Below are 25852 nucleotides of genomic sequence, written 5' to 3'. Positions count from 1 at the left end.
TCAAATGCTCTTGTGCATTTGGTACTCTCAGGTTCTGTCTCACCTACCCAGTAACAAAACGGTGACACTATCATCACTGACTCTGGAAACTGAAAATTAATGAAGCAATCAGATTTGGTATTTTTTTATGACAGCTCCCAGAACATTTTGAAGTTTTGACACCTGGTTTCAGGGATGCATTTTATTGCCACAGTGCGTGAATTGTAGCATCATTTTTTTCATTATTGAGTAAAATCTATCATCATTCCAAACTTTGGCAGTTTTGCAAGGTGCCAGGAGAGGTATTGTCAAATAAATCCAGTTAATGGATTCACACCTGGGAACATTTGACTTCTCTCAAACAAACAGTTACAGCTCGCATAAAAGAAAATAAACTCTTACATAAGACAGGCACGTCCCAGAAAGTTTCATTTGAGTAAAATTGGAAGTTTCTAGAAGTTTTGCTAGAAAGAAATTACTTTTATGTCCACAGTGTCTTTTACAGCATCTGGAATTCCCAAAGTGATCTACAAACAATGAAGCATATGAACCAGTAAATGGCCATATGAAGCAAGACCTGGATAATGTCAGGGCTTTGACTGACAAGTGACAAAAAACATTCACGCCACACAAATGCCAGGCAATGAACATCTCCAACAAAGAAGAATTTAACCATGGCCTCTTGATGTTCAATGGCATTACCAGGGCTTAATCCCCCACTATCAACATCCCGGGGGACTTACCATTGGCCAGAAGTTGAACTGGTTCCAGTGTGCAAATACAATGACTACAAGAGCAGGTCAGTGGTTAGGCATATTGCAGGGAATAATTCACTATCTGACAATATACATTAATGATTTGGATAGAGGAACTGAATGTACTATTTCCAAATGTGCAGATGACACTAAGCTGGGTGGCAGTGTGTGCTGGGAGGAGGATGCTAAGAGGCTGCAGGGAGACATGGACAGACTGGCTGAGTGGGCAAATACTTGGCAAATGCAATATAATGTGGATAAATGTGCGGTTATCCACGTTGATCCCAAAAAACAGGAAGGCAGATTATGATCTGAATGGTGGCAGTTTAGGAAAAGGTCCAGTGTAAAGAGACTTGGGTGTCATGGTGGAACAGTCACTGAAGGTTGCCATGCAGGAGCAGCAGGCAGTGAGGAAAGTTAATGGCATACTGGCCTCCATAGTGAGAGGATTGGGGTATTGGAGTAGGGATGTCTCGCTGCAGTCATACAGGGCCTGGGTGAGGCCACATCTTGAGGATTGTGTACAGTTTTGGTCTCCTAGTCTGAGGAAGGACATTCCTGCTCCTGAGGAAGTCCAGTGAGGGTTCACCAGACTGATCCCCAGGATGGCAGGACTGACAGACGAGGAAAGACTGGATCTACTGGGCTTGGACTCACTGGAATTTAGGAGAATTGGGGGGATCTCATAGACACATATAGAAGCCTAATGGGACTGGATAGGGTCGATGGGCCAAGAATATTCCAATGTTGGGAAAGTCGAGAATGAGGGGTCACAGTCTAGAAATAAGGGGTAAGCCATTCAGGGCTGAGACGAGGATGAATTTCTTCATGTGGCGAGTTGGGAACCTGTGGAATTCTCTCCCACAGGAAGCTGTTGGATCCGGTTTGTTAGATAGATTCAAGAGGGAGCTGCACGTGGCCCTGGGACTAAAAGGGATTAAGGGGGATGGGGAGAGGGTGGGAATGGGATACTGAGATTGCACGATCAGCCATGATTGTATTGAATAGTGGGGCAGGCTCGAAGGGCTGAATGGCCTACTTCTGCACTTAGTTTCTATGTTTCTCCAACTCCCCAAAATCTGTCCTCCAAGTACAAGGCACAAGACAGGAGGATGATGGAATCTTCCCTACTTGCTTTGATGGGTGCAACTTGACACCATCCTGGACAAAGCAGCCACATGATTGGCATCACATGCACCACCATCAATATTGACTCCTTTCATCACCAATGCACGATAGCATCAGTGTGTATCACAGATAAGGAGGTCTGCATCTCATCAAAGCTCCTTCAACAGCATTATTCAAGCAACCTCGACTGTCTGGTACAAGGATAATAGATACAGGGGAACACCACCACAAGTTCCCCTCCAAGCCACTCACCTTCCTGACTGGAAAATATCTTCTTCACTGTTGCTGGGTCAAAATCCAGGAATTCTGTCCCTAATTGCATTGTGGGTCTACCTACAGTACATGGACTGCAGCAGTTCAAGAAGGCAGCTAATCCCCACCTTCTCAGGGGGCAACTAGGGACGGGCAGTAAATTCTGGCCCAGCCAGTGATGCCCACATTCGCAAAGTAGTTTTTGTCAGTACTTTTGAGATGTCCTCACTGAAAACTCATTGCCATAACTCCTGCTGTATCCTATTCATCAGCACTCACTGACTTACACCAGCTCTTGATTAGAAATATCGACATTTTAAAATTCTCATCCTCAGTTTCAATTGCCTCCATGGCCTCTCTCTTCACTGTCTTAGCTTTTCCTATCACTACAGTCCTTCAAAACATCTAATTCCAACCTTCGCAGATCTGCAGTGTTGCAGATTTTAATCGCTCCATGCAGCCTTGTGCTGCCTGAGTCTCTCCCGACTCTCTGCCTCTCTCCTCCTTTAAGACAGCCTTTTCACCTGCCTCTATGACCACATTTCTCATTATCTGCACTGGCATCACTGCAGGGGCCTCATCCTTGTTGAATATTTTCCTGGGAACAGGGATTACTGGCGGCAGCAGTGAAAATGCAGTTCTCACGGTTGTTTCTGAACAGAATGTGTGGGGGCGATGAATTAACAGGTACAACTTTAATCTTCAAATTGCATGAATACATCTGCTTTTGTAATTCTTCCTCACATCCACTGCTGACTAACTGAGGTATGAGTTTCCCCTCAGTGTTTAAACTGACACCAGTGTTTAGGTCACCGTGTTGCCTTGTCAGCATTTACACATTAAACGACAAGACAGCTTCTTAATTGGGATTGGAGATTATCAATGTGTAGCAATCAGATCTTTAAGGGCAGGACTATAAAGGTCATTCCAACCTTACACCAGCCTTGAATTCTCGAATGTTGGTTGGACACAAAATTTTCAGATTTGTGGGTGATTTCTGACAGTCAGAGAACAGTAGAGCACAGCAGGAGTCTCCAATGAGTCTCAATCAGCTGCTCTTTCCCTATTGTCCTGCAAACGTTTTCCTTTCAAATATTTATTCAATTCTCATTTGAAAGCCGTTAGTGAATTGCAGGTTACCTGGTCAGAATTACAAAACACTTTTTAAAATTCATTCCATGGACCTGGGCAGCATTTGTTGGTGATTTGCAACTGTCCTTGAATCGATCATATTCAACCCCAGTTTTTCAGGGTCTAAGGAAGGCTCACTCAACCCAAAATGTTAACTCTGATTTCTCCATTCAGATGCTGCCAGACCTGCTGAGCTTCTCCAGCCATTTCTATTTTTGGTTGTGAATAATAAAGGGATTTTTTTCCCACTTTGTGAAACTTCCATAAGGGTATTAGGTCTAAACTTGAAAAGGAAAAATAGGCAAAATGATGGGGAAGCAGCAGCCGATTTAGAGAAGTTGGATTGAACTTTCAGAATGGGGATTTTCTGAGTCTGAGGGTGGGTATCCGAGTGAGAGAAGGAGAGATTTCTGAGATGGAAGTATTGGGTCACTGATGTAATGCCTTGTTGCCGATCTGCATTATTAATGAAATAAAAACAAAATATTTGTGGGCATCACACAGAATGTAAGCCACATATCTCCGAGTGGGGATGGGTCCCTCCATGAAGTGCCAGACCAAGTGCAGATTGGCTGCAGCCTGGCCCATCAGTCAGCCCCACATTGCCTCTCCTCACCCCCACCCACAGTGCACTCCCTCTCCCCAGAACTCCCAACCCCAGAGCCAACAGTTGGAGCCGCAATTGGACTGTGGTCCCATTGACGACATCTTAGTTGGCTGTAGTCAGGGGGAGCTCGTGATATGAAGATGGTCCTGACTAATGTGCATAGATTAAAGACAGATTATTCCACCTTCAAAGAGCTAACACAGGCTCAGTGGGCTGCATGATACCAGTCAGTGCTATTGGAGTACACAAGGTTAGATTATCTATAATCATCTGCTAAAATGTAATGTTTATTCATTCTTTATTGGTATAGAACTCATCGGCACAGAATAGCAAGAAGACCAAATCTCAAAGGGAACAACAATTTACATTGAATGAGGAGAAGGTGCTGATTGGTTGGTAAAACCTGATTAGTAGAGGTATTGCCACAGAGAGAGCACCAGAAAATCACAAACCGATATTCAAGTTTAAACAAATTTTGTTCAAGATCAAACCAGATTGAGTCTTTCTTGCCAACCGTAAAGACCATTTTTCTTTGGACTATGGAGTAAAATGGGAAGAGTTACTCCTTAAAAGCAAGGAAGATGTGTGAGAAGAAGATTGCAGTTTTAAAACCAAATTAGTGGAACAGCAAGTTGCAAGATAAGTCCCTGGGCCTGAAATGTTAACTTTGCTTTCTCTGTTGCCTTATTCAAGTAATGATGGAGAATTGTAGACAAATGGACACTGCCCGTGTTTGTTCACAGACAGTCTTTCAATTGGCTTTTCAATCAGGACTAGTTGTTGTGGGTTCAGGAGCGTGCAGCATGGTAACAATCACTTGATTGGCTCCTAAGGCAGGAGACCACAGCCTTGGTTGTGAAGAATACTGCAGAAACACGCTATCTGGGAAGATCTGGAGATGCTGGTGTTAGACTGGGGTGGACAAAGTTCAAAATCACACAACACCAGGTTATAGTCCAACAGATTTATTTGGAAGCACTGGTTTTCAGAGCACTGCTCCTTCACCAGGAGGTTGTGGAGTCTTACGATCTTATACTCCACAACCTCCTGATGAAGGAGCTACTTCCAAATAAACCTACTGGACTATAACCTGCTGTTGTGTGATTTTTAACTTTATCTGTGAAGTGAAAGTCTCCACCTCCATGAATCATAAAAGGTCGGTTTGCAGATGCAGCAGGTAATTAAGAAGGCAAATGGAATATTGTCCTTCATTGCTAAAGGGATTGATTTTAAAAACAGGGAGGTTATGTTGCAGCTGTGTACAGGGTGCTGGTGAGGCCATACCTGGAGTTCTGTGTGCAGGTTTGGGGTCTCCTTACTTGAGAAAGGATGGACTGGTACAGGAGGGGATGCAGAGGAGGTTCACTGGGATGATTCTGGAATTGAGAGAGTTAGCTTATGAGGAGAGATGGAATACACTGGAACTAAACTAAACATATAAAATTATGGAGGGACGGTGGCACAGTGGTTAGCACTGTTGCCTCACAGCGCCAGAGACCCGGGTTCAATTCCTGCCTCAGGTGACTGTCTGTGTGGAGTTTGCACATTCTCCCCGTGTCTGTGTGGGTTTCCTCCGGGTGCTCCGGTTTCCTCCCATAGTACAAAGATGTGCAGGTCAGGTGAATTGGCCATGATAAATTACCCGTAGTGTTAGGTGAAGGGATAAATGTAGGGGAATGGGTCTGGTGGGTCGGTGTGGACTTGTTGGGCCGAAGGGCCTGTTTCCACACTCTAAAAAAAAATTTCCTTCAAGTTAAGAGTAGATTGTACGTGGATGATTATGGAACAATATTTGTCATAAGATAGAAACAGTTTCCACTGATGAGTGAAACTAGAACTAAAGGGCATAGCCTCAAAATAAGGAGGGGCAGACTTCAGACAGAGTTGAGGAAGAACTTACTTACCCAAAGGGTAGTGAATCTGTGGAATTCCCTGCCCAGTGAAGCAGCTGAGGCTACCTTGTTGATTGTTTTTAAGGCAAAGATAAATAGATTTTTGAACAGTAAAGGAATTAAAGGAATTGAGTGGCACAGTGGTTAGCACTGCTAAATTGTCTGTAGTGTTAGGTAAGGGGTAAATGTAGGGGTATGGGTGGGTTGCACTTCGGCGGGTCGGTGTGGACTTGTTGGGCCGAAGGGCCTGTTTCCACACTGTAAGTAATCTAATCTAAAGGTTATGGGGAGTGGGCAGGTAAGTGGAGCTGAGTCCATGAAAAGATTAGCCCTGATCTTATTGAATGGTGGAGCAGGCTCGAAGGGCCAGATCATCTACTCCAGCTCCTGGTTCTTATGTTTCTGTCTCTGTTCAGTGTGCAGAAGTAAAAGAACATCCCTTGGAGCCAGCCGCTTCTGTAAGCACTCCCTCTGCAAATCCCCCACTGAATGGGAAAGGGGAAAAGACACATTTGCAGAGGCATAGTCAGGACGAATCCTCAAGCAGCAAATGAAAGACTGTGTATCGGTGTGTATACAGGCTTCTGACATCAGCAAATACTGTGTATCTGTGTGTATACAACCTTCTGACATTAGCAAAGACTGCGTATCGGTGTGTATACAGCCTTCTGACATCATCAAAGACTGTGTATTGGTGTTTATACAGCCTTCTGACATCATCAAAGACTGTGTATCGGTGTGTATACAGCCTTCTGACATCATCAAAGACTGTGTATTGGTGTTTATACAGCCTTCTGACATCATCAAAAACTGTGTATTAATGTGTATGCAGCCTTCTGACATCATCAAATACTGTGTATCGATGTGTATGCAGCCTTCTGACATCATCAAAGACTATGTATCGATGCGTATGCAACTTTCTGACATCATCAAATACTGTGTATCGGTGTGTATACAGCCTTCAAGCATCATCAAAGACTGCGTATCGGTGTGTATACAGCCTTCTGACATCATCAAAGACTGTGTATCGGTGTGTATACAGCCTTATGACATCAGCAAAGACTGTGTATTGGTGTGTATACAGCCTTCTGACATCATCAAAGACTATGTATTGGTGTGCATACAGCCTTCTGACACCATCAAAGACTGTATCGATGTGTATGCAACCTTCTGACATCATCAAAGACTATATATCGATGTGTATGCAACCTTCTGACATCATCAAAGACGGTGTATCGATGTGTATGCAGCCTTCTGACATCATCAAAGACTGTGTATTGATGTGTATGCAGCCTTTTGACATCAGCAAAGAACTGAAAGGAATTGGAAGAAAACAACTCATCGCCTTCTGAGATCGGGACTGGTGGAAGGTTTTCTCCCAAACTAACTGCAGTCACATTATTAAGATAATTACAATCTGCCCGTGTGAATTATTTAAATGTCATTATTCCTGTAACTACAGCTTGGGATTGCAGTCGGAGCATTTCAGTGTGACTCTGGCTAATTATCAACAAAGAAAACTCCAAACATTAATGCTGTTTGGAAAGAAAATTTAATAAACCTTTACAAGGGAGTATCAGATCAAACTAATTTACTGTATGTTCCTGCATTTTGTGTATTCCCAAAGGACTACTGCTGGCACTTTGTGATATTTGCCATGTCTATCATAGACTACAGAACATGTAGGGAAGAGGCCCTTTGGCTGATCATGTCTGTACCAAATATGATGCCATTCTAAATTAATCCCATCTGCCTGTATGTGGTCTGTGTCCCTCTATTTCCTGTCTGTTCATGTGTCTGTCTAAATGCCTCTTAAATGTATCTGCTTCCACCACCTCCCCTGGCAGCACATTCCAGGGGCCTTGCACTCTGTGTAAAACCTTTCCTCACATATCTCCTTTAAACTTTTCCCCTCTCACCTTAAACCCCTGGCCCCTGGTATTTGATATTCCCACCCTGAGAAAAAGACTCCAACAGTCCAGCCTATCCACATAGACTTCTATCAGGTCACTCCTCAGCCCCCAGTGCTCTAGTAAAAACAATCCAAATTTGTCTAACCTCGCCTTATACCTAATATATTCCATTCCAGGTAACATCCTGGTAAACCTCTCCAAAGCCTCCCCATCCTTCCTATAGTCTGGCGACCAGAACAGCACACATTACTCCAAATGTGGCCTAACCAAAGCCTTATATGCAGCTGCAACATGACTTACCAACTTTCGTACTTAGTGCCCAGACCGATGAAGGTAAGCATGCCGTATGCCTTCTTCATCACCTTATCCCCTTGTGTGGTCACTTTCAGAGAGCCATGGACTCGGGTCCCAAGATCCCTCTGTACATCAGTGCTCCTAGCGTTCCGGCCATTTACAATATACATCCTCTTGCACTTGACCTCCCAAAATGCATGATATTGGCTGATATGTTTCTCAACCCCATTCTCCTGCCTTCTTTCTGTAACCCTTGATCCCCTTCCTAATTAAGATCCTACCTATCACTGTCTTAAAGACACTCAATGACTTGCCCTCCACAGACCTCTGCGACAATGAGTCCCGCAGATTCCTCACTCTCTGGCTGAAGATATTTCTCCTCATCTCAGAAAGGGCCTTGGAAGGATTGGACTGGAAGGAACTGTAATGTGAACTGAGTATTTTCTGACTGCACCCTTGGGAGACAGGAAATGAGGTAAGTATTGAATTCACTCAGAGGCAATTTAATTTGATCTCATTGTGAAAGTTATATTTTAGTTTATAGTATTCTAAGAATTTGAGACATGATACACAGTCATTTCAGAAATAAATATTCTGTGTTAGTATAATATGGTCTCCCAATTCACTATTGCTGTCTGTTAGTGCATCACATAAAGCCAGAACCACCTCCCACTGTGATAAATGGAAGGATTATAATTGGGCTCTCTCTGTCAGTGGGAGAAATTCTAATGGAATGCAGCCTAATCATAAACAAATATACAAGGAAAGCAAGACCCAAGGAACTTGTGTAATGATCCAAAGAAAGATAATTGACAAAAGCACCAGACAGGAGATGAGGAGATGAGAGTTGTTTTGTTAACTCTGTGAATTGTTATGATTCAAAATGAACTGAAAATAGTGATGAAAGAATTTAACAGTAATGTTAAAGAATTGAAACCGAAGAATGTGCAGAGCTTTGGAGAATGAGATTTATTGGACAACTCTTACATTGAGCTGGCACAGACACAATGGGCCAAATGGCTTTCTGTATCATTTTAACAATAAATAAAACTCAGATTAAAGCAATATGCGTGCAGTACGGGGAATAGGACACACAGAATTGAATGCTGGTGAGAGACTTTTTTTTAATCTTGAACTCATCAGGACAAATGCATGAATGCCAAATTACAAATGATCACAGTCATAGAGTCATAGAGTCATAGAGATGTACAGATGGAAACAGATCCTTCGGTCAAACCCATCCATGCCAACCAGTTATCCCAACCAAATCTAGTCCCACCTGCCAGCACCCGGCCCATATCCCTCCAAACCCTTCCTATTCATATACCCATCCAAATGCCTCTTAAATGTTGCAATTGTACCAGCATCCACCACATCCTCTGGCAGCTCATTCCATACACGTACCACCCTCTGCATAAAAAAGTTGCCCCTTAGGTCTCTTTTATATCTTTCCCCTCTCACCCTAAACCTATGCCCTCTAGTTCTGGGTTCCCCCACCCCAGGGAAAAGACTTTGCCTATTTACCCCATCCTTGCCCCTCATAATTTTGTAAACCTCTATAAGGTCACCCCTCAGCCTCCGACACTCCGACAGCCCCAGCCTGTTCAGCCTCTCCTTGTAGCTCAAATCCTCCAACCCTGGCAACATCCTTGTGAATCTTTTCTGAACCCTTTCAAGTTTCACAACATCTTTCCGATAGGAAGGAGACCGGAATTGCACACAATCCGCGTCCAATAAACATATGGACAAGAAAGAAGAGTAAGGCTGCTTGGCCCTTAGAGACTGTTCCAATGGTCAGTAAGATCATGGCTGATCCAGCCTTCACCTCAACTCCTCATTCCTGGATGTCGCCGATAATCCTTCATCCCCTCAGTCATTGACAATCTATCTTCCCCCTCACCTTTTCTCCTCCAGTTTAAACTGTAGAAGACAAAAAAGCCATGGCAACATTTCTCTCCTCCCAGTGATGCTTTACAAAGACGTGGACTGAAGCACCGTAAATAGCTGATGTCAAGGCGATTGCTTCTGCGCTTTGAAACCTGATCTAAATGCAACCCGCCAGGAAAGCGCCAGAGAAAACCAAAGCCACCAGTTAGAGAAGGAACAGAGGGGCAACTTCACACTCTCGCATTAGAGAGAGGCATTTGATAGCAGTTTAACCACAATTCAGGTGAAGGAGAAGGTTGAGGATGTGACACCTTCATGGTGACTTCACCTGGTGTGGGAATTGAACCCACACTGTTGGTATCACTCTGTGTCACTGACCCCCAGAATACAGTAGGATGTAGTGGTGCATTGGGATAGAGCTCATGTGTGTTATCCATAGATTGAGGAAGCTGAGGGCCCCCCTGGATTCTTGGGAAAGAACAAGTTGATGCAGGAGATAATGGCTGGAAATTATTGGCGGAATTAGTGAATAAATGTTGCATGTTAACATGACCCTCCAGTCAGTGTTTTAACCCCTTTCATAGTGATTTATTTCAGAACGAATGACAGTCTAGTAAAACAGCAGAGAAGGGAATGTCACATCAAGCTGACCATCCACAAAATATTATTTAGTTACTGCATCGGGGAGACTCTACAACACATAGGGTAAAAACAATGACTGCAGATGCTGAAAATCAAATACTGGATTAGTGGTGCTGGAAGAGCACAGCAGTTCAGGCAGCATCCAACGAGCAGCGAAATCAACGTTTCGGGCAAAAGCCCTTCATCAGGAATAAAGGCAGTGAGCCTGAAGCATGGAGAGATAAGCTAGAGGAGGGTGGGGGTGGGGAGGGAGTAGCATAGAGTACAATGGGTGAATGGGGGAGGGGATGAAGGTGATAGGTCAGGGAGGGGAGGGTGGAGTGGATAGGTGGAAAAGAAGATAGGCAGGTCGGACAAGTCAAGGAGGCAGTAACTGAGCTGGAAGTTTCAAACTAGGATGAGGTGGGGGAAGGGGAAATGAGGAAGCTGTTGAAGTCCACATTGATGCCCTGGGGTTGAAGTGTTCCGAGGCGGAAGATGAGGCGTTCTTCCTCCAGGAACAGTCCTTCAATCTAACGAATGTCTGCTGGTGTTAATTCTACAAACACAGCGACTCCCAGTCCCTGTTCTTCCTTTGTACAGTTTAATATTCCTGCTTTTCACTCTTTTAATTCTGTTTTGAACAATGTACAGTTTTTTCCCCAGTCACTATTTACATTGAGATACACCCCCCCCCCTTCCCCTAACAATAATTCTTTCACTTGTATATTGTGTCATAGAGGATGGTTCTATGAAGAAAGATTGAGTCAACATTCTATATTCCCTGAAGTTTAGGTGAATGAGAGGAGATTTAATTGCAATATATAAAAATTCTTAACAAACTTGACAAGATAAATACTGAGAAAATAATTTTCCTTGCTGAATACAGAATTGTAGAGGGGATCAATAATTTAGGATTGGGATGAGGAATTTCTTCACTCAGAGAGCTGTGAATCTCAAGAATTCCCTATCACAGAACACTGTGCAAGCTCAGTGCTTGTAAATTTATTATTATCCACTTGTCCGAGACCATAACCTTCTACATTCAGCGGCACAGGAGTAGCATGGTGGCTCATAACGCCAGGTACATGGTTCAATTTTTGTCCTAAGCTCCGGACTGAGTCAAGGGAACCTTCCCTGATCCCAGGCCAGCACAGTGGCTCAGTGGTTACCACTACTGCCTCACAGCGTCAGGGACCTGGGTTCAATTCCACCCTCAGGCAACTGGCTGCGTGCAATCTGTGTCTAAATGGGTTTCCTCTCACAGTCCAAAGACATATAGGTTAGCCATGGGAAACATAGGGTGGGTGGGATGCTCTTTGGAGGGTCCATGTGGGCTGAATGGCCTGCTCCTACATGTAGGGATTCTATGAAGTACATTCAAGACAGATGTACGCCGAGTAGCTTTTTGTCGATGTGTAAAGATAAAGCTGAGGTAGTAAATCAGCCATGACCTTATTGAATGATGGAAAAGTCTCAAGGGGCTGAATGGCCTACCCCTGGTCTTATGCTCCCTCTGTGTGGAAAACAATTTGGCCAAATATCCCCAGCATTGGCTTGTGATGGGATTCAGAAGGATTTAGTTCAAGATCAACTCTGGACCTAAGATTAGCCTTTAATCTGAACGTTCAATGTCAGCAACCCTCTCTGCTCTCTGAATAATATTCCTGGCACTCGCTTCCCAACATGCTAAGTGAGATGAAACAAATCATGATAGAGAATAACATTTTTCACCACCTTGGATTATTTATTGGGTTGTTTTTATTGCTTAGGTGGGTTTAATACTTATTTCAGCTAGCTACAGAAATAAAAAGCAAAAAAATGATGGGGAAACTCAGTAGATCAGAGTTAACAATTCAGATCGAGTGGCTTCTCGTTAGAAATATATATTATCTTTTGGCAATCCACCAGAATTAATAAACATCCGAGACTGATTCCTGTTAAGCATGAGTGGTATTCATGAGATACTAAAATGGAGAAAGATTGTAACAATCAGAAATGATTGAACAAGCTCAGAATCTTTTTTCTAGAAACTAGAGCCTGTGAAGTCACTTACTCCTTCTGCCTCATTTTCTCTCTGTTTCTCTTCATCCAATCGTTCTTTCCCTCACTGCATTTCACTTTCTGCACCTGATTTGACTCAAAGTCATCCCCTGCCTCCTTTCTCCTCTGTTACTGTGTCAGTTGTTAACTCTCGCAGGTTAAAGAGACGCACTATTAGCCTGTTTTTGGCTAATGCTCCAGCTTCCCCAGTGTCCCCACCAGGCCATTCACAGCTCACTGTCCACCTTCCTGTAACTAATATTGTTGCCAGCGTAATCTAAATACCTGAGGCTGTTGGGTTCTTAATCTTAAATAGGGCTCCTCCACTTCTGATAGACCTGTAATACGCTTCAATTTACATCATCGTATTTCAGATTGCTGAACACAAATCCTCCTTCTTCACAAACCCATTCCAGGCTGGTGTCTTCTTTCAATCTCTATTTTTTTAAAAATGTATTCATTTGTGGGACATGGGTGTCACTGGCTGGGCCCAGCCTTTATTGCCCGTCCCTAGTTGCCCCTTGAGAATTTTGGGGGTGAGCTGCCTTCTTGACCCGCTGCAGTCCCTGTGCTGTGGGTTGACCCACAATACCCTTAGGGAGGGAAATCCAAAGACTTTGACCCAGTGATATCTTTCCAAGTCTGATAGCGGAGTCAAATCAGGACCATTTGATTATCTCTCTATTATACATCCGACAATATTTGGCTCAGTGGTTAGCACTGCTGCCTCACAGCACCAGAGACCCGGGTTCAATTCCCGCCTCAGGCAATTGTCTGTGTGGAGTTTGTACATTCTCCCCGTGTCTGTGTGGGTTTCCTCCGGGTGCTCCGGTTTCCTCCTACAGTCCAAAGATGTGCAGGCCAGGTGAATTGGCCATGCTAAATTGCCCGTAGTGTTAGGTGAAAGAGTAAATGTAGTAGAATGGGTCTGGGGGGGTTGCTCTTCGGAGGGTCAGTCTGTTGGGCCGAACAGCCTGTTTCCACACTGTAAGTAATCTAATTAAAGAGTGACAGAGCCTGATGGCAAGGTGCAAAGCCTTGGGGGATCATTTCTCAATGTATTGTTGCAATCTCTGTACTTTTACAGGACTCTGCTCCTATAATATGTTAGTTTGCTCTCACTAAAGGTTTATAGAACGGAAGCAGGCCATTCAGCCCATCAAGTCCACACCAACCCTCAAAAGAGCACCCCACCCAGACTCATCTCATCCCTAAATTTCCCATGGCCAATCCACCCAAACATGTACATCTTTGTACTGTGGGAGGAAACCGGAGCAGCCAGAGGAAACCCACGCAGACACGGGGAGAATGTGCAAACTCCACATAGACAGTTACCTGACGTTGGAATTGAACCCAAGTCCCTGGTGGTGTGAAGCAGCAGTGCTAACCACTGAGACACCAAGGAACCCCAGGTATGTGGCTTCATACTGTGTTGACATACATCTAGGATTGGTCTACCTCAACATGATCTCAGCCAGCACTCCAACTACAAGACAACTGATGTTGGGAGCATTGGAACAGGAGGAATCCATTCAGACTTCTGAGCCTGTTCCTGTGATCTGTGACCTAGCGCCATATTCCTGCCTGTGCCTAATGCCCCTCAATGCATTTTTGTTCGGAAGAAAATCACAGAATCAATTAATTGACAAAATCAGAAGTCACGCAACCCTGGGTTATTGTCCAATAGGTTTGTTTAAAAAAAGCTTGTGATTTTAAATAAACCTGTTGGGCTAGAACCTGGTGTCATGTGACTTCTGACTTTGTCCACCCCAGTCCAACACCAGCACCTCCACATTTTAATTAATTGAGCATCAATTCCATCTTGCTGTAATGTTTTGACTCCTTACAAGAGAAAATCATTCCTATCTATCTTAGCTGTTCACTGTATTGTTTTGAAATTGTCAATAAAGTCACCCCTTCACCTTCTCAATTTCCAATAAAACCATAAAATATAACAGCTGAACAGGCCATTTGGCACATTGAGTTCCCTCACTATTCAATGAGATCCAATGACCACCTTACCTGTAATTCCCTTCGTGATTAAACTCTTTCTATCTTAGCCTTGAACAATAAAACAATCTTAGTTTGTGCATTTTGTTTTTACATACTTTACCCTTGGAGTCCAATTCCACCAAATCTACTACCTCCAAGGCTCACTGAAGGCAAAGACAGAAGTTGCTGGAGAAACTCAGCAGGCTTTACAGCATCTGTGAAGAGAAAGCAAAGTTAATGTTTTGAGTCTATTGCCCCTTCTTCAGAACGCCGATCTCAAAATATTAACTCTGTTTGTCTCTCTCTCTCTCTCCACAGATCTGCCAGACCTGCTGAGTTTCTTTAGCAATGTCTGTTTTTATTTCAGATTTCCAGAATCTCTGGGTCTTTGCTGTATGTCCATTTTGGTGTCCAAAACCACTCCCGGTGTGATCTACTCTGGGCGCCGTGTACAAAGATCCACAACTTCTGTCCCCTTGAATCCTAGTGCTCTGGACATAAAGGCAGCATTCTATTGGCCTTTCAGATTATTTTCATAAGATATGGGGGAAAAATTAGGCCATTTGATTAGATTAGATTACTTACAATGTGGAAACAGGCCCTTCGGCCCAACAAGTCCACACCGCCCCACCGAAGCGCAACCCACCCATACCCCTACATCTACCCCTTACCTAACACTGCGGGCAATTTAGCGTGGCCAATTCACCTAACCTGCACATCTTTGGAGTGTGGGAGGAAACCGGAGCACCCAGAGGAAACCCACGCAGACACGGGGAGAACGTGCAAACTCTGCACAGTCAGTTGCCTGAGGCAGGAATTGAACCTGGGTCTCTGGCTCTGTGAGGCAGCAGTGCTAACCACTGTGCCACCATGCCGCCCATTTGGCCATCAAATCTGCTCTGCCATTCAATCATGGCTGATATGGTTCTCACCCCCATTTTCCTGCCTTCTCCCCGTAACCCGCCAACCCATTACCAATTAAAAATCCGTCTAACTCCTCCTTGAATTTACTCACTGTTCCAGCATCTTTGGGATTGAGAATTCCACAGATTCATAACCCTTTGGGAGAATTAGTGTCTCCCCAACTCTGTTTTAAATTTGCTACCCCCTTATCCTAAGACAATGAGGTCTTGTCCCAGAATGCCCCACAACTGGAAGCATCCACTCCACGTCTATTTTGTCCACACCTTTCATCATCTTGAATACCTCAATTCGATCTCCCCTCATTCTTCCAAATTTCAGACAGTGTAGGCCTAAACTGTTCAATCTCACTTCATACAAACCACCCAACTCTGGGGTCAATCTAATGAACCTCCTCTCAACTGTCTCCAATGCCACTACAATTTTCCTTAAATTTTCCGTAACAACTCATGATATTTTAATGATTTTAAGGTAAGTGAGCGAGGTTTTAGCTTTGGATAAAAAACAACAACTGAAGTACGATATGACCGAAATTTGGGAAGAGAAGATTCAGAGGCTACACAAATTAAGAAGACACGCAATCAAGAACAGGGGTCTGCCCCCGTGCATTAATCCAGCATTTTTAAAATTAGATTAGATTCCCTTCAGTGTGGAAACAGGCCCTTCGGCCCAAGAAGTCCTCACCGATCCTCTGAAGAGCAACCCACCCAGACCCATTCCCCTACCCTGTATTCACCCCTGACTAATGCACCTAACACTACAGACAATTTAGCATGGCCAATTCACCTGACCTGCACACCTTTGGACTGTGGGAGGAAACCGGAGCACCCGGAGGAAACCCACGCAGACACGGGGAGAATGTGCAAACTCCACACAGTCAGTTGCCTGAGGTGGGAGTTGAAGCCGGGACCCTGGCGCTGTGAGGCAGCAGTGCTAACCACTGTGCCACTGTGCCGCCATTATTAGGATTATATAGAACGTTTCTCTGCCTAGTTGCTGATCTGTAACTATAAAATTGAAAACAAAATTGTTCCAGACTACCATCTCACTGAGGTAGCTCCAGGCTAATCTATGTCCAACAATCTGCCCTGAAGAATCTGCTCACATTTTGACAGTTCTGACCGTCCATGACAATCTAAAATCAACAACGGTTTTCTGACAATTTTCCCTGTCTTCTTCAGAGCCTTGAAAACAGTCCAGGATCCAGAACTGCGTCTTTGCCAAAAGTTAATCAGCTCTCTCGAGGGCTGCACCCTGTATGTTTGCCAAGTCTTTGCTGAAATCCACCCCGTTGGTCCTTGAAATATTGTTTCCAGCTGAATAGATGTGAAAATATTACTTTAATAGGATTAAAATGCAATGACTGGAGGCCAAGATGGAATTAAAACAAAAAGATTGGTTTAATCTCGCTATCAATCGCCTTCAGATTTGTTGAGAGATAATGGCAGCTCCTACCATCAGGGGAGTGTAACAATTGCTTCAGTATTGTTATGGGTTATCTTCACTGTGATGGATTATTCGAAACCTCACTGACAAGACACGTTCATCAATACTGGTGCGGGAGGACAAACTGACCCCCAGTCTCTTTCCCACACACTGCCCCTTCACCAGAGTCAGTGTCTGTGAGACAGAGAGTAGAAGCAACTTTCTTTAAGAGTATGATCTATTTGCAGCTAAATATGCAGAGTTATAGAGCACACTGTTTGGCTTCATATGCAAATTGTATTGCTTTTCTACATAAATCACTGACAAGTCTATTTTTATGGTATTTTCCCAGGTTGATGATCTGAGCATCAATTCCCCTAGAGAGGGACTGGGCAGGTATTGTTAGAATAGTTACACATTCAGGGTGCCTGATACAAACTCTGGGAGTCTCTCTGCACTATTCTTTCATCACCTCACGGACGTAGCGTGGGTTCTGACCTTCCATTTCAAACTTGTAAAATATCTGACCTCCTGCACCCAACTATCACTGGCAGCCTTTGTTTCTGCAATTAACAATGTCAGTGACCAGAGTCTGCTGCATCTCACCCTGAGGCACCAACACAATTACTGAGGTTCAACATCCAGGACATGGACAGCATGGGGTTAGATACAGAGTAAAGCTCCCTCTACACTGTCCCCCCATCAAATACTCACAGGGACAGGGACAGCACGGGGTTAGATACAGAGTAAAGCTCCCTCTACACTGTCCCCCCATCAAATACTCACAGGGACAGGGACAGCACGGGGTTAGATACAGAGTAAAGCTCCCTCTACACTGTCCCCCCATCAAATACTCACAGGGACAGGGACAGCACGGGGTTAGATACAGAGTAAAGCTCCCTCTACACTGTCCCCCCATCAAACGCTCCCAGGACATGGACAGCATGAGGTTAGATACAGAGTAAAGCTCCCTCTACACTGTCCCCCCATCAAACACTCCCAGGACATGGACAGCACGGGGTTAGATACAGAGTAAAGCTCCCTTTACACTGTCTCCTCCCATCAAACACTCCCAGGACAGGGATGACCCGGGGTTAGGTACAGAATAAAGGTCTCTCTACACTGTCACCATCAAACACTCCCAGATCAGGGACAGCACAGGGTTAGATACAGAGTAAATCTCCCTCTATACTGTCACCATCAAACACTCCCGGGACAGGGATAGCACGGGTTTAGATACAGAGTAAATCTCCCTCTATACTGTCCCCATTAAACACTCCCAGGAGAGGGACAGCACGGAGTTAGGTACAGAGTAATTGCTCTACATCTGAGTGACTTGTTTTAGCCATTGTGAGTCAATGCCATTGGTGTGGGTGTGGAGTCACGTGTAGGCCGCACCAGGTAAGGATGGCAGATTTCCTTCTCTAGAGGGTCTTATGAACTGGCTGGGTATTTATAATAACAATTTACAGGGTTGTTGTTGGACTGCTTTTGATTCTAGATCTTAGTGAGTGTAAAGTTTACCATCTACTGTGATGAGATTTGAACAAGGCGGTTCTGAACTTGGGGCCACAGCTCTGTCCCTCGCCCGTCATTGAGATTGGATGAACATCCACGTCCCAGAAAAGCCAACCCTCTCATTACAGTGCCATCCCTACTCACTCTCTGCCTCATGCTCGATGTTCTCCAGTTTGGGCCGGCCACCTGCAATGTGCCTTCCACTAACATCCCTCCCCCATGTGAATGAGGAGAATCACAGCCCAGATCAATGAGCGTGTTGGGGGGGGGTGTATGACAGAGGGATGGGTGTGGGATCCTCTGCTGGCACTGGGGGGCCAAGAGGAGCAGAAAGCCTGCGATAGAGGGCTGCAGTAAAGAGGACGTGGAGGTGCTGGTGTTGGACTGAGATGGACAACGTCGGAAACAGCCCTCTGAAAGCTCATGGTTTCAAATCAACTTGTTGGACTATAACCTGGTGTCGCGTGGCTTCCAGCATTAAACAGGCACAGTCTCAACAGGAATTAGAGCGTTCTTCAATTCCTGACCCCGAACCACAACAGTGAAAGGACATCGCCTACCTCCGGTACCTGAGATCCATATGAAAGTCATCTCACACTGAGAGGGCCGTGTACAACTCTGTCTGTTTCAAAAGTCCATGTTCTGCCTTGTCAGGGCTAGAACTGTGACAGAAAGGACAATAATCAAACTGGTTCATTTCAGAATTCTTTATGCCTTACAGCTGCTTCGATTTTCAGATCTCAATCCTGCTCAATCCTGAGCAGAAACACAGACCACAGCAAAAGACCCTTCAGCCAATTGAGTCCATGCTGATCCGTCCAGTTCCCCTGTCAGGAATTGGGGCAGGCACCTCCAAGTTGCAGTTACCATGACGCCAGAGGGAGCCACAGGTTGAGCTGTCAGTAAGGGTCACTGTTGGATGAATATCAAACTTGATCAATAACTATTGCCAAACCCACAAGCTGCACCAATACCCAGATACTCAGCAGCTTGAGCTGCTCGGGGCTGTTCAGTCACTGGCAGCACCCCAACATCAAGCATCACACCATCACGCCAGGACCCAGACACACACACTTGTACCAACACGTTATGGGCTACAGCAATGCAGACCACTATCTTCTCTTTTCCTTTAAGGGATGAGGGTGTCACTGGCTAGGCCAGTGTTTATTGCCCATCCCTAATTGCCCAGAGGGCAGTCTAGAGCCAACCCCATTGCTGTGGGTCTGGAGTTACATGTAGGCCAGACCAGGTAAGGAAGGCAGTTTCCTTCCCTACAGGGCATTAGTGAACCAGATGGGTTTTTCCTCCAACAATTCTTAGACTCTCCATTTCAGATGTTTAATAAACTCACATTCTGCCATGGTGGGATTTGAACCTGGGTCCCCAGAACATTGCTTGACTAACAGCCCAGTGATCATATCACTAGACCATTGCCTCCACCACCACCACCTTCTTTTAACCATTTCAACCAGTTCAGGCTAGAATTGGTAATCCTTTTAACTTGTCCTCACCCTGAGAGTGATCAATGTTTGGATAAACAAATGGAGGCCACGCATTGGAACAAATTGCTGGAATCGGTCCAGAAATGAACAGATCCTGAGGATCCCAGCGGGATCATCCCTGAAGTCAGAGCAAGCTCCTCTAGATGAGTCTTCATCACAAGGTGTCAGCTGTGATGAAAAGTCAATGAGACTCAAAACATTAGTTTGCTCTCTCTCCATGGAAGCTGCCTGTCCCGCTGTGATCTCGGTGGAAGTCATACTGATTCACCAAAGGGAACAAGATGTTTTATTCAGGGCCATATTAATACTTTGGCTGGAGAAGTGAAACTGGGTGATTCACTGCTGTAACCACTCCCTTTATTTTCCGTGGAAAGGGTTATGGTCAGGTAGCTCTCAGAGCTCCTCCCACACTTTCTGCCCTTCTTAACTGAGGGGGAGGGCAATCCAGAACACGAGGTCACAGTTCAGAATAAGGGGACAGCAGATTTCAAACAGAGATGGGGAGGAATTACTTCGCTCAATAGCTCCCTGACGAAGGAGCAGCGCTCCAAAAGCTAGTGTGCTTCCAAATAAATCTGTTGGACTATAACCTGGTGTTGTGGGATTTTTAACTGTCTCTCAAAGGGTCATGAATCTGTGGAACTGAATCCCCCAGAGTGTGGTGGGTGCTGGGTCATTGAGTAAATTTAAGGAGGGGATTGACAGATTGTTAATTAGTAACAGGTTGAAGGATTATGGGGAGTGTGCAGGAAAGTGGTGTTGAGGCTGAGGTGAGATCAGCCATGATGGTATTAAATGGAGGAGCCGGCTAGAGGGGCTGAATGGCCTATGCCCAACCCTAGTTCTCATATCCTTATTTACACATATACACACACACCTACACACATGCTCACGCTTACACTTACGCTCAAGTATATAGGGAATACACACTTTGTCTCTCTCCTCATGCATCAAATGACAGTCTGGATAAAAACCCCCAGACACTGTCCTACCCCCAGCCAGCCCCGAACCGTGAGGTTGATTGGGATGGGCAGAGCAGATAGAAACCCAGGGTAATGAGGGTGAGGGGTTTTTGAATTTTAATCTGAGCCCCTCCTCTGGTGCAGAACCAGGAACTCAATTTGACACTGAGTCAATTCACCAGATATTCATCTGCTGTTCCACTCATCCCTGACAGTAAATCTCAGCTGACCACCTTACAAATTGCAAGCCTAAAAGTCAAGTGTAAAATGGATTTGAACCTTGTTAGGTTCCATTCTAACATGATCACATCCTGTAAGGCACTCATAAACTCCTTTTAAAGAACCCCATCAATATCATTATAGTCTTTCACTGAGTGAGTGAGTCAGTGAGTCAGTGAGTGAGTCAGTGAGTGAGAGTGAGTGTGAGTGTGTTAATGAGTGAGTCAGTGAGTGAGTCAGTGAGTGGATGAGTGAGTGAGTGAGTCAGTGACTGGATGAGTGAGTGAGTGAGTGAGTGAGTGAGTGAGTGAGTGAGTGAGTGAGTCAGTGAGTGAGTGAGTGAGTGAGTGAGTGAGTGAGTGAGTGAGTGAGTGAGTGAGTGAGTGAGGGAGTGAGTAGCCAGAAACAATGTACCTGTTGAGGTATCACAGTGAAGAGGGTTGATGAGAGAGGAACATGCTCAAGGTTTACAAGTTTCCAAAAGTCTTGAACTTTATCCTTATTGAAAAATCCCAGAAACATTGTACCGGAAAGAGGGGAGGAGAATGGGAGAGACAGGAGGGGGAGAAGGATTGAGTGGGAAAGAGGAAATAAGAGCGGGGGTGGGGGGGTGGTGGAGGGGGAGGGGGAGATGGGGATGGAAAGAGAGAGGAGCCAGAGAAGGAAAGAGAGATGGAGAAAGAGAGAGAGGAGAGAAATGGGACAAATGAAGAGCAGGTTGAAGGGAAGAAGAGAAGAGAAAGGGAGAAAGGGAGAAAAAGTAAAATGAAGACATAGAGGAGAGCGGGAAAGAAAGAGTATAAACAGAGCACTCATTCATCATTCTGCCTTTCTCCTCCTTACCTTGATTCTTGCTCTAAACACAAAGGCATCAGTGACCCTCCTTGATTTTAAATCCTCCCAGCAGCAGCAGCAGCAGCATCCTGTGGTGGTCTTCAAAGCTAAAGATTATCAGCAACGTTGGTCTCTCTCTTCACTTCCTCAGTGTCCTTGTGTCTCATTAACCTGAGGACAGCTTTCCCCCTCCTCAGTCCCTGGGAGGAGGGGATAGCGACTTTGCAAAACAAACACTCTTCAAACTTTTCCCAATCTGTCACCATCCGCAAACTCTTCACTTCATCTCCAAGGAGAAGGTAACAATTATTGTCAGGGAAGGAATAGGACGAGGGGCTCCAACAGCAACTTGGTTCGTGTGTAGACGTATCTCTTGGTGTAACGCAGAGGCTGTGTGTGTCTGTCTGTGCTGTTTACTGGCAGCAGGATAAGCTGATGAGAGTCGGAGAGAGATACTGAGTGATGTGTGTGATCTGTGGTTAAAGGGAGATGGAGAGTGAGCTGGGCTGGGCTGAGCGACTCTCTGCTGCTGCTGTTAATGTTGCTCCAGAGGGACCCCTGGATTCAGTGCGTTGGTGAACAGTGCCACTCTCAGTATAACTTGGCAAAGCACAGACTGCAAAAGGAATCCTACAGAACAACAGGAACCAGGGTTTGACTGAGACAACCCTCGGGAGCCTGAGTATGGGACAGACCACTAACAGCACCCTCTGTATCTCTGTAACCCCCTCCAGTCCCTACATCCCTCTGTGTGAGAGAGAAGCAGACTTATCTGCATATGGAACTGAAAGTAGCAATAGAGATGTAAAACAGGCTGCTGTTTCAGTATTGATTGTTTAATCCTATTGTGCAAAGGCTGTTCAACCAATAGGGAAAAGAAAAAAATAAACTAATGCTGGCTAGACATCTTTGTTTAAAAACTAACTAGTTAAAGTGGCTCTGGTTCCTGATACTCTGCTGCCATGCTGTGGTAGCCCTGTGAACTGCACCATTTAAATCCTCACTGTCACCCTGCATGTTTTTGCTTGTTTGCCTGTCTGTAAACTCCAGGGGAAAGATCTTCCCAGCCCTGAAATGACATGGGCAATACTGAGATAATGAGAGATTTCCAGCAAGGACCCCCTTTACCATTGAGAGCAAAGTTTAATTTGGATAAATGCGAGGTACTGCTTTTTGGGAAAACAGGGCTTACAGGAATGGGCTTATATTGACGGTAGGGTCCTGGGTAGTGTTGTAGAACAGAGAGACCTACAGGTTCAGATACATAACTCTCTGAAGTCTGCATCACAGGTAGACAGGGTAGTTATGAGGGTGTTTAGCACACTTGCTCTCATTGCTCAGACCTTTGCGTATAGGTGTTGGAACCTTTGCAATTCATCATACATATACCCCTCATTATTTGGTCACCTCTCAACCTCCTACATTTCAATGAAAAAATTCCCAGCCTATTCAGCCTCTCGTTGAGGTTGTACAGGACATTGATGAGGCTCCTTCTGGGGTACTGTGTCCAGTTCTGGTCGCCCTGTTATAGGGAGGGTATTATTAAACTGGAGAGGGTTCTGAAAAGATTTACCAGGAAATTGAGGGTTTTAATTATAGAGAGCGGCTGGAGAGGCTGGGATTATTTCATAGGAGAAGTGACCTTATGGAGGTTAATAAAATCATGAGGGTTATAGATAAGGTGAATAGCAGATATCTTTTCCCTGACGTGGTGTGGACTGAAGGCTGTTTCCATGTTCTATGACTCTATTAAAAAGAATTCCAAATTTCCAGCTGAATATTGACCAGTGAGATCTGATTCTCACTAATGAGTGGTGACAGGGCTATTAACGTGGATTAGTGAGTATTTTTTCCTCATTGATAAACATTTCCCATTTTCCCAACCACCCGACGGAAACTGGATGGTGACAATTCCAGACATGGAAGTCTGAGAGGATACCTGGCAACACCAGTTCACCAACTGCTCTTCCCACACACCCTCCAACTTGGCACAAACTTGAGGGCACATGACCCATATCCACAAAACTCAGCATTCGTCAGATACCAGCTCAGGCCACTTGTGTGACCCATTTATAACACTGTCCACTTCAATCCCACACTGGCACCTTCAGTACAACACTGAGACACGCTCACACACACGGACCTTCAGACACATACAGAGGCATAGGCAGACATTTGGAAAGAGAGTTACACATGTACATACACAGACAGACACTCAAACAGACACAGAGACAGACAGATACACACAGACATATACTTCGACAGAGACACACACAGTCTCTCACACACACACACACACACACAGGCATGGGCAGACACTTGGAAAGAGACATACACATGTATATACACAAACACTCAAACAGACATAGAGACAGACAGATACACACAGACATACACTTAGACAGACAGAGACACACACAGATAGTCTCTCACACACACAGACAACCGGGCTGCACTCTGGGATCCTTACTCAGCACCCACTCAGTCTGAAGGGAACTGCTGTTTTAAGGAAGTTGGGAACTCGAAGATTGGAGACAGCAAGATGGGATGGAGAGGGGACAAGGTCAAGGGAGGGAGCAGGGTGGGGGTAGATACTGTGGGAGGGGGGGTTTATGAATAGCCTTGATGTGAGGGAGGAGTAGAGTGCATCACAACAGTGGGCAGTGCTGAACTGTCGGGGTTAACATGGAGAACCTCAGTTTAATTCCAGGTGATGTGGGAGTGTGGGGCCAGTCAGTGCCAATGGGCTGTTCAGGAATCCTCAGGATTGAAGGGACATAGAGGTTCAGGAGCTTCCTTACCCCATCTGGGTAAGGTATACAAATCCTGGGCAAAACCATTGATCATGTTATTGGTCATTGCAGGTTAAAGGTTAGAGTTATACACCTGTCCTGGGAGTGTTTGATGGGAACAGTGTAGAGGGAGCTTTACTCTGTATATCTAACCCTGTGTTGGGAGTTTTTGGTCTGGATGGTATTATTCATTCACAGGATGCTGGCTGTACCAGCATCTATTTCTCAAAGAGCAGTTGATAGTGAGTCACTGTGGATCTGGAGTCACATACAGGCCAGACCAGATAAGGATGGCAGATCTCCCTCCCTACACGGCATTTTGGATGGACTTCTCCCCCACAATAATTTTCTAATCATCAATAGATTCCTAATTCCAGAGTTATTTTTATTGAATTCAAATTCTAACATCTGCTGTGATGGGATTTGAACACAGGTCCCCTGAACATTAATTGAACTTCTGGATTAATCATCCAGAGTTAATACCACTGGGTCATCACCTCCCCCATCAAGGGAACTTCATTTTCCATTTCCTTTCAGTCTTAGAAGAGTAGCGAGAGCCTTACTCTGCATCTACCCTTGCACTGTCCGTATTCGATGGGGACTATGTAGAGGAAGCTTTACTTTCTGTTCAAAAGTGTAATGTCACACAACATAAAAGCAGGCCCTTCAGCCCATTGAGTCTGTGCCAGTCAAAAACAACCATCTCACTGTTCTAACCCCATTTGGTGCATGGCTTTGTCTGCCTTGGGATCCCAAGTGCACATCTAAATCCTTCTTCAGTGTGATGAGGGTTTTGGTGTCTCCCAACTCACAGTTCCAGATTGCCCAGCACTCTCTGGGTGAAGGGACCGTTCCTCACATCCCCCTCTATATCTCAGTGTCTAACACTTCTGGAAATGAACATGGCTTTTGGATCTGGCTCGGTGTGAGCCCTCCTCAAGGGGCTGGAGGCTCTTAACAGGAAGACGTCTTCTTACAGCTCAGCAGTTACACAGCAAAAAAACCAAGCAGCAAGGAGAGTGTGTAAATCTCACAGGGTGAGATCTTGAGTGGCACTATAACTGCCCTGTTGATCCAGAGACCCCAGATCATGTTCTGGGGACCCAAGTCTGAATACTGTCATGACAAATGGTAGAATTTGAATTCAATAAAAACCTCTTGATCATTGGGAAAAACCCATCTGGT

At 45.0% G+C, this 25852-nt stretch overlaps 1 protein-coding gene across 3 annotated transcripts in view; it reads right to left on the bottom strand.

Moving 5' to 3' along the window:
* Window positions 1-22486, bottom strand: part of LOC140467490 (chemokine-like protein TAFA-2) — a 77194-nt gene extending 54708 nt beyond the window's left edge. The window contains exons 1-2 of one of the 3 annotated variants that reach the window (XM_072563905.1): window positions 21885-22486; window positions 18919-19020 (exon numbers count right to left, since the gene is read on the bottom strand). In XM_072563905.1, coding sequence (XP_072420006.1) covers window positions 18919-18938 — 20 coding nt within the window. In that variant the 5' untranslated portion in view covers window positions 18939-19020; window positions 21885-22486. The remainder of the gene's footprint in view (window positions 1-18918; window positions 19021-21884) is intronic. The other 2 variants (XM_072563904.1, XM_072563906.1) reach the window with 2 other exon arrangements.
* Between the last annotated feature and the right edge of the window lie 3366 nt (window positions 22487-25852).

The sequence above is a fragment of the Chiloscyllium punctatum genome, chromosome 45, assembly GCF_047496795.1.
Source record: "Chiloscyllium punctatum isolate Juve2018m chromosome 45, sChiPun1.3, whole genome shotgun sequence".
In the NCBI taxonomy this organism is placed as follows: domain Eukaryota; kingdom Metazoa; phylum Chordata; class Chondrichthyes; order Orectolobiformes; family Hemiscylliidae; genus Chiloscyllium; species Chiloscyllium punctatum.
Note: the sequence above shows the minus strand (reverse complement) of the source record. Positions and strands in the feature narration are given on the sequence as shown.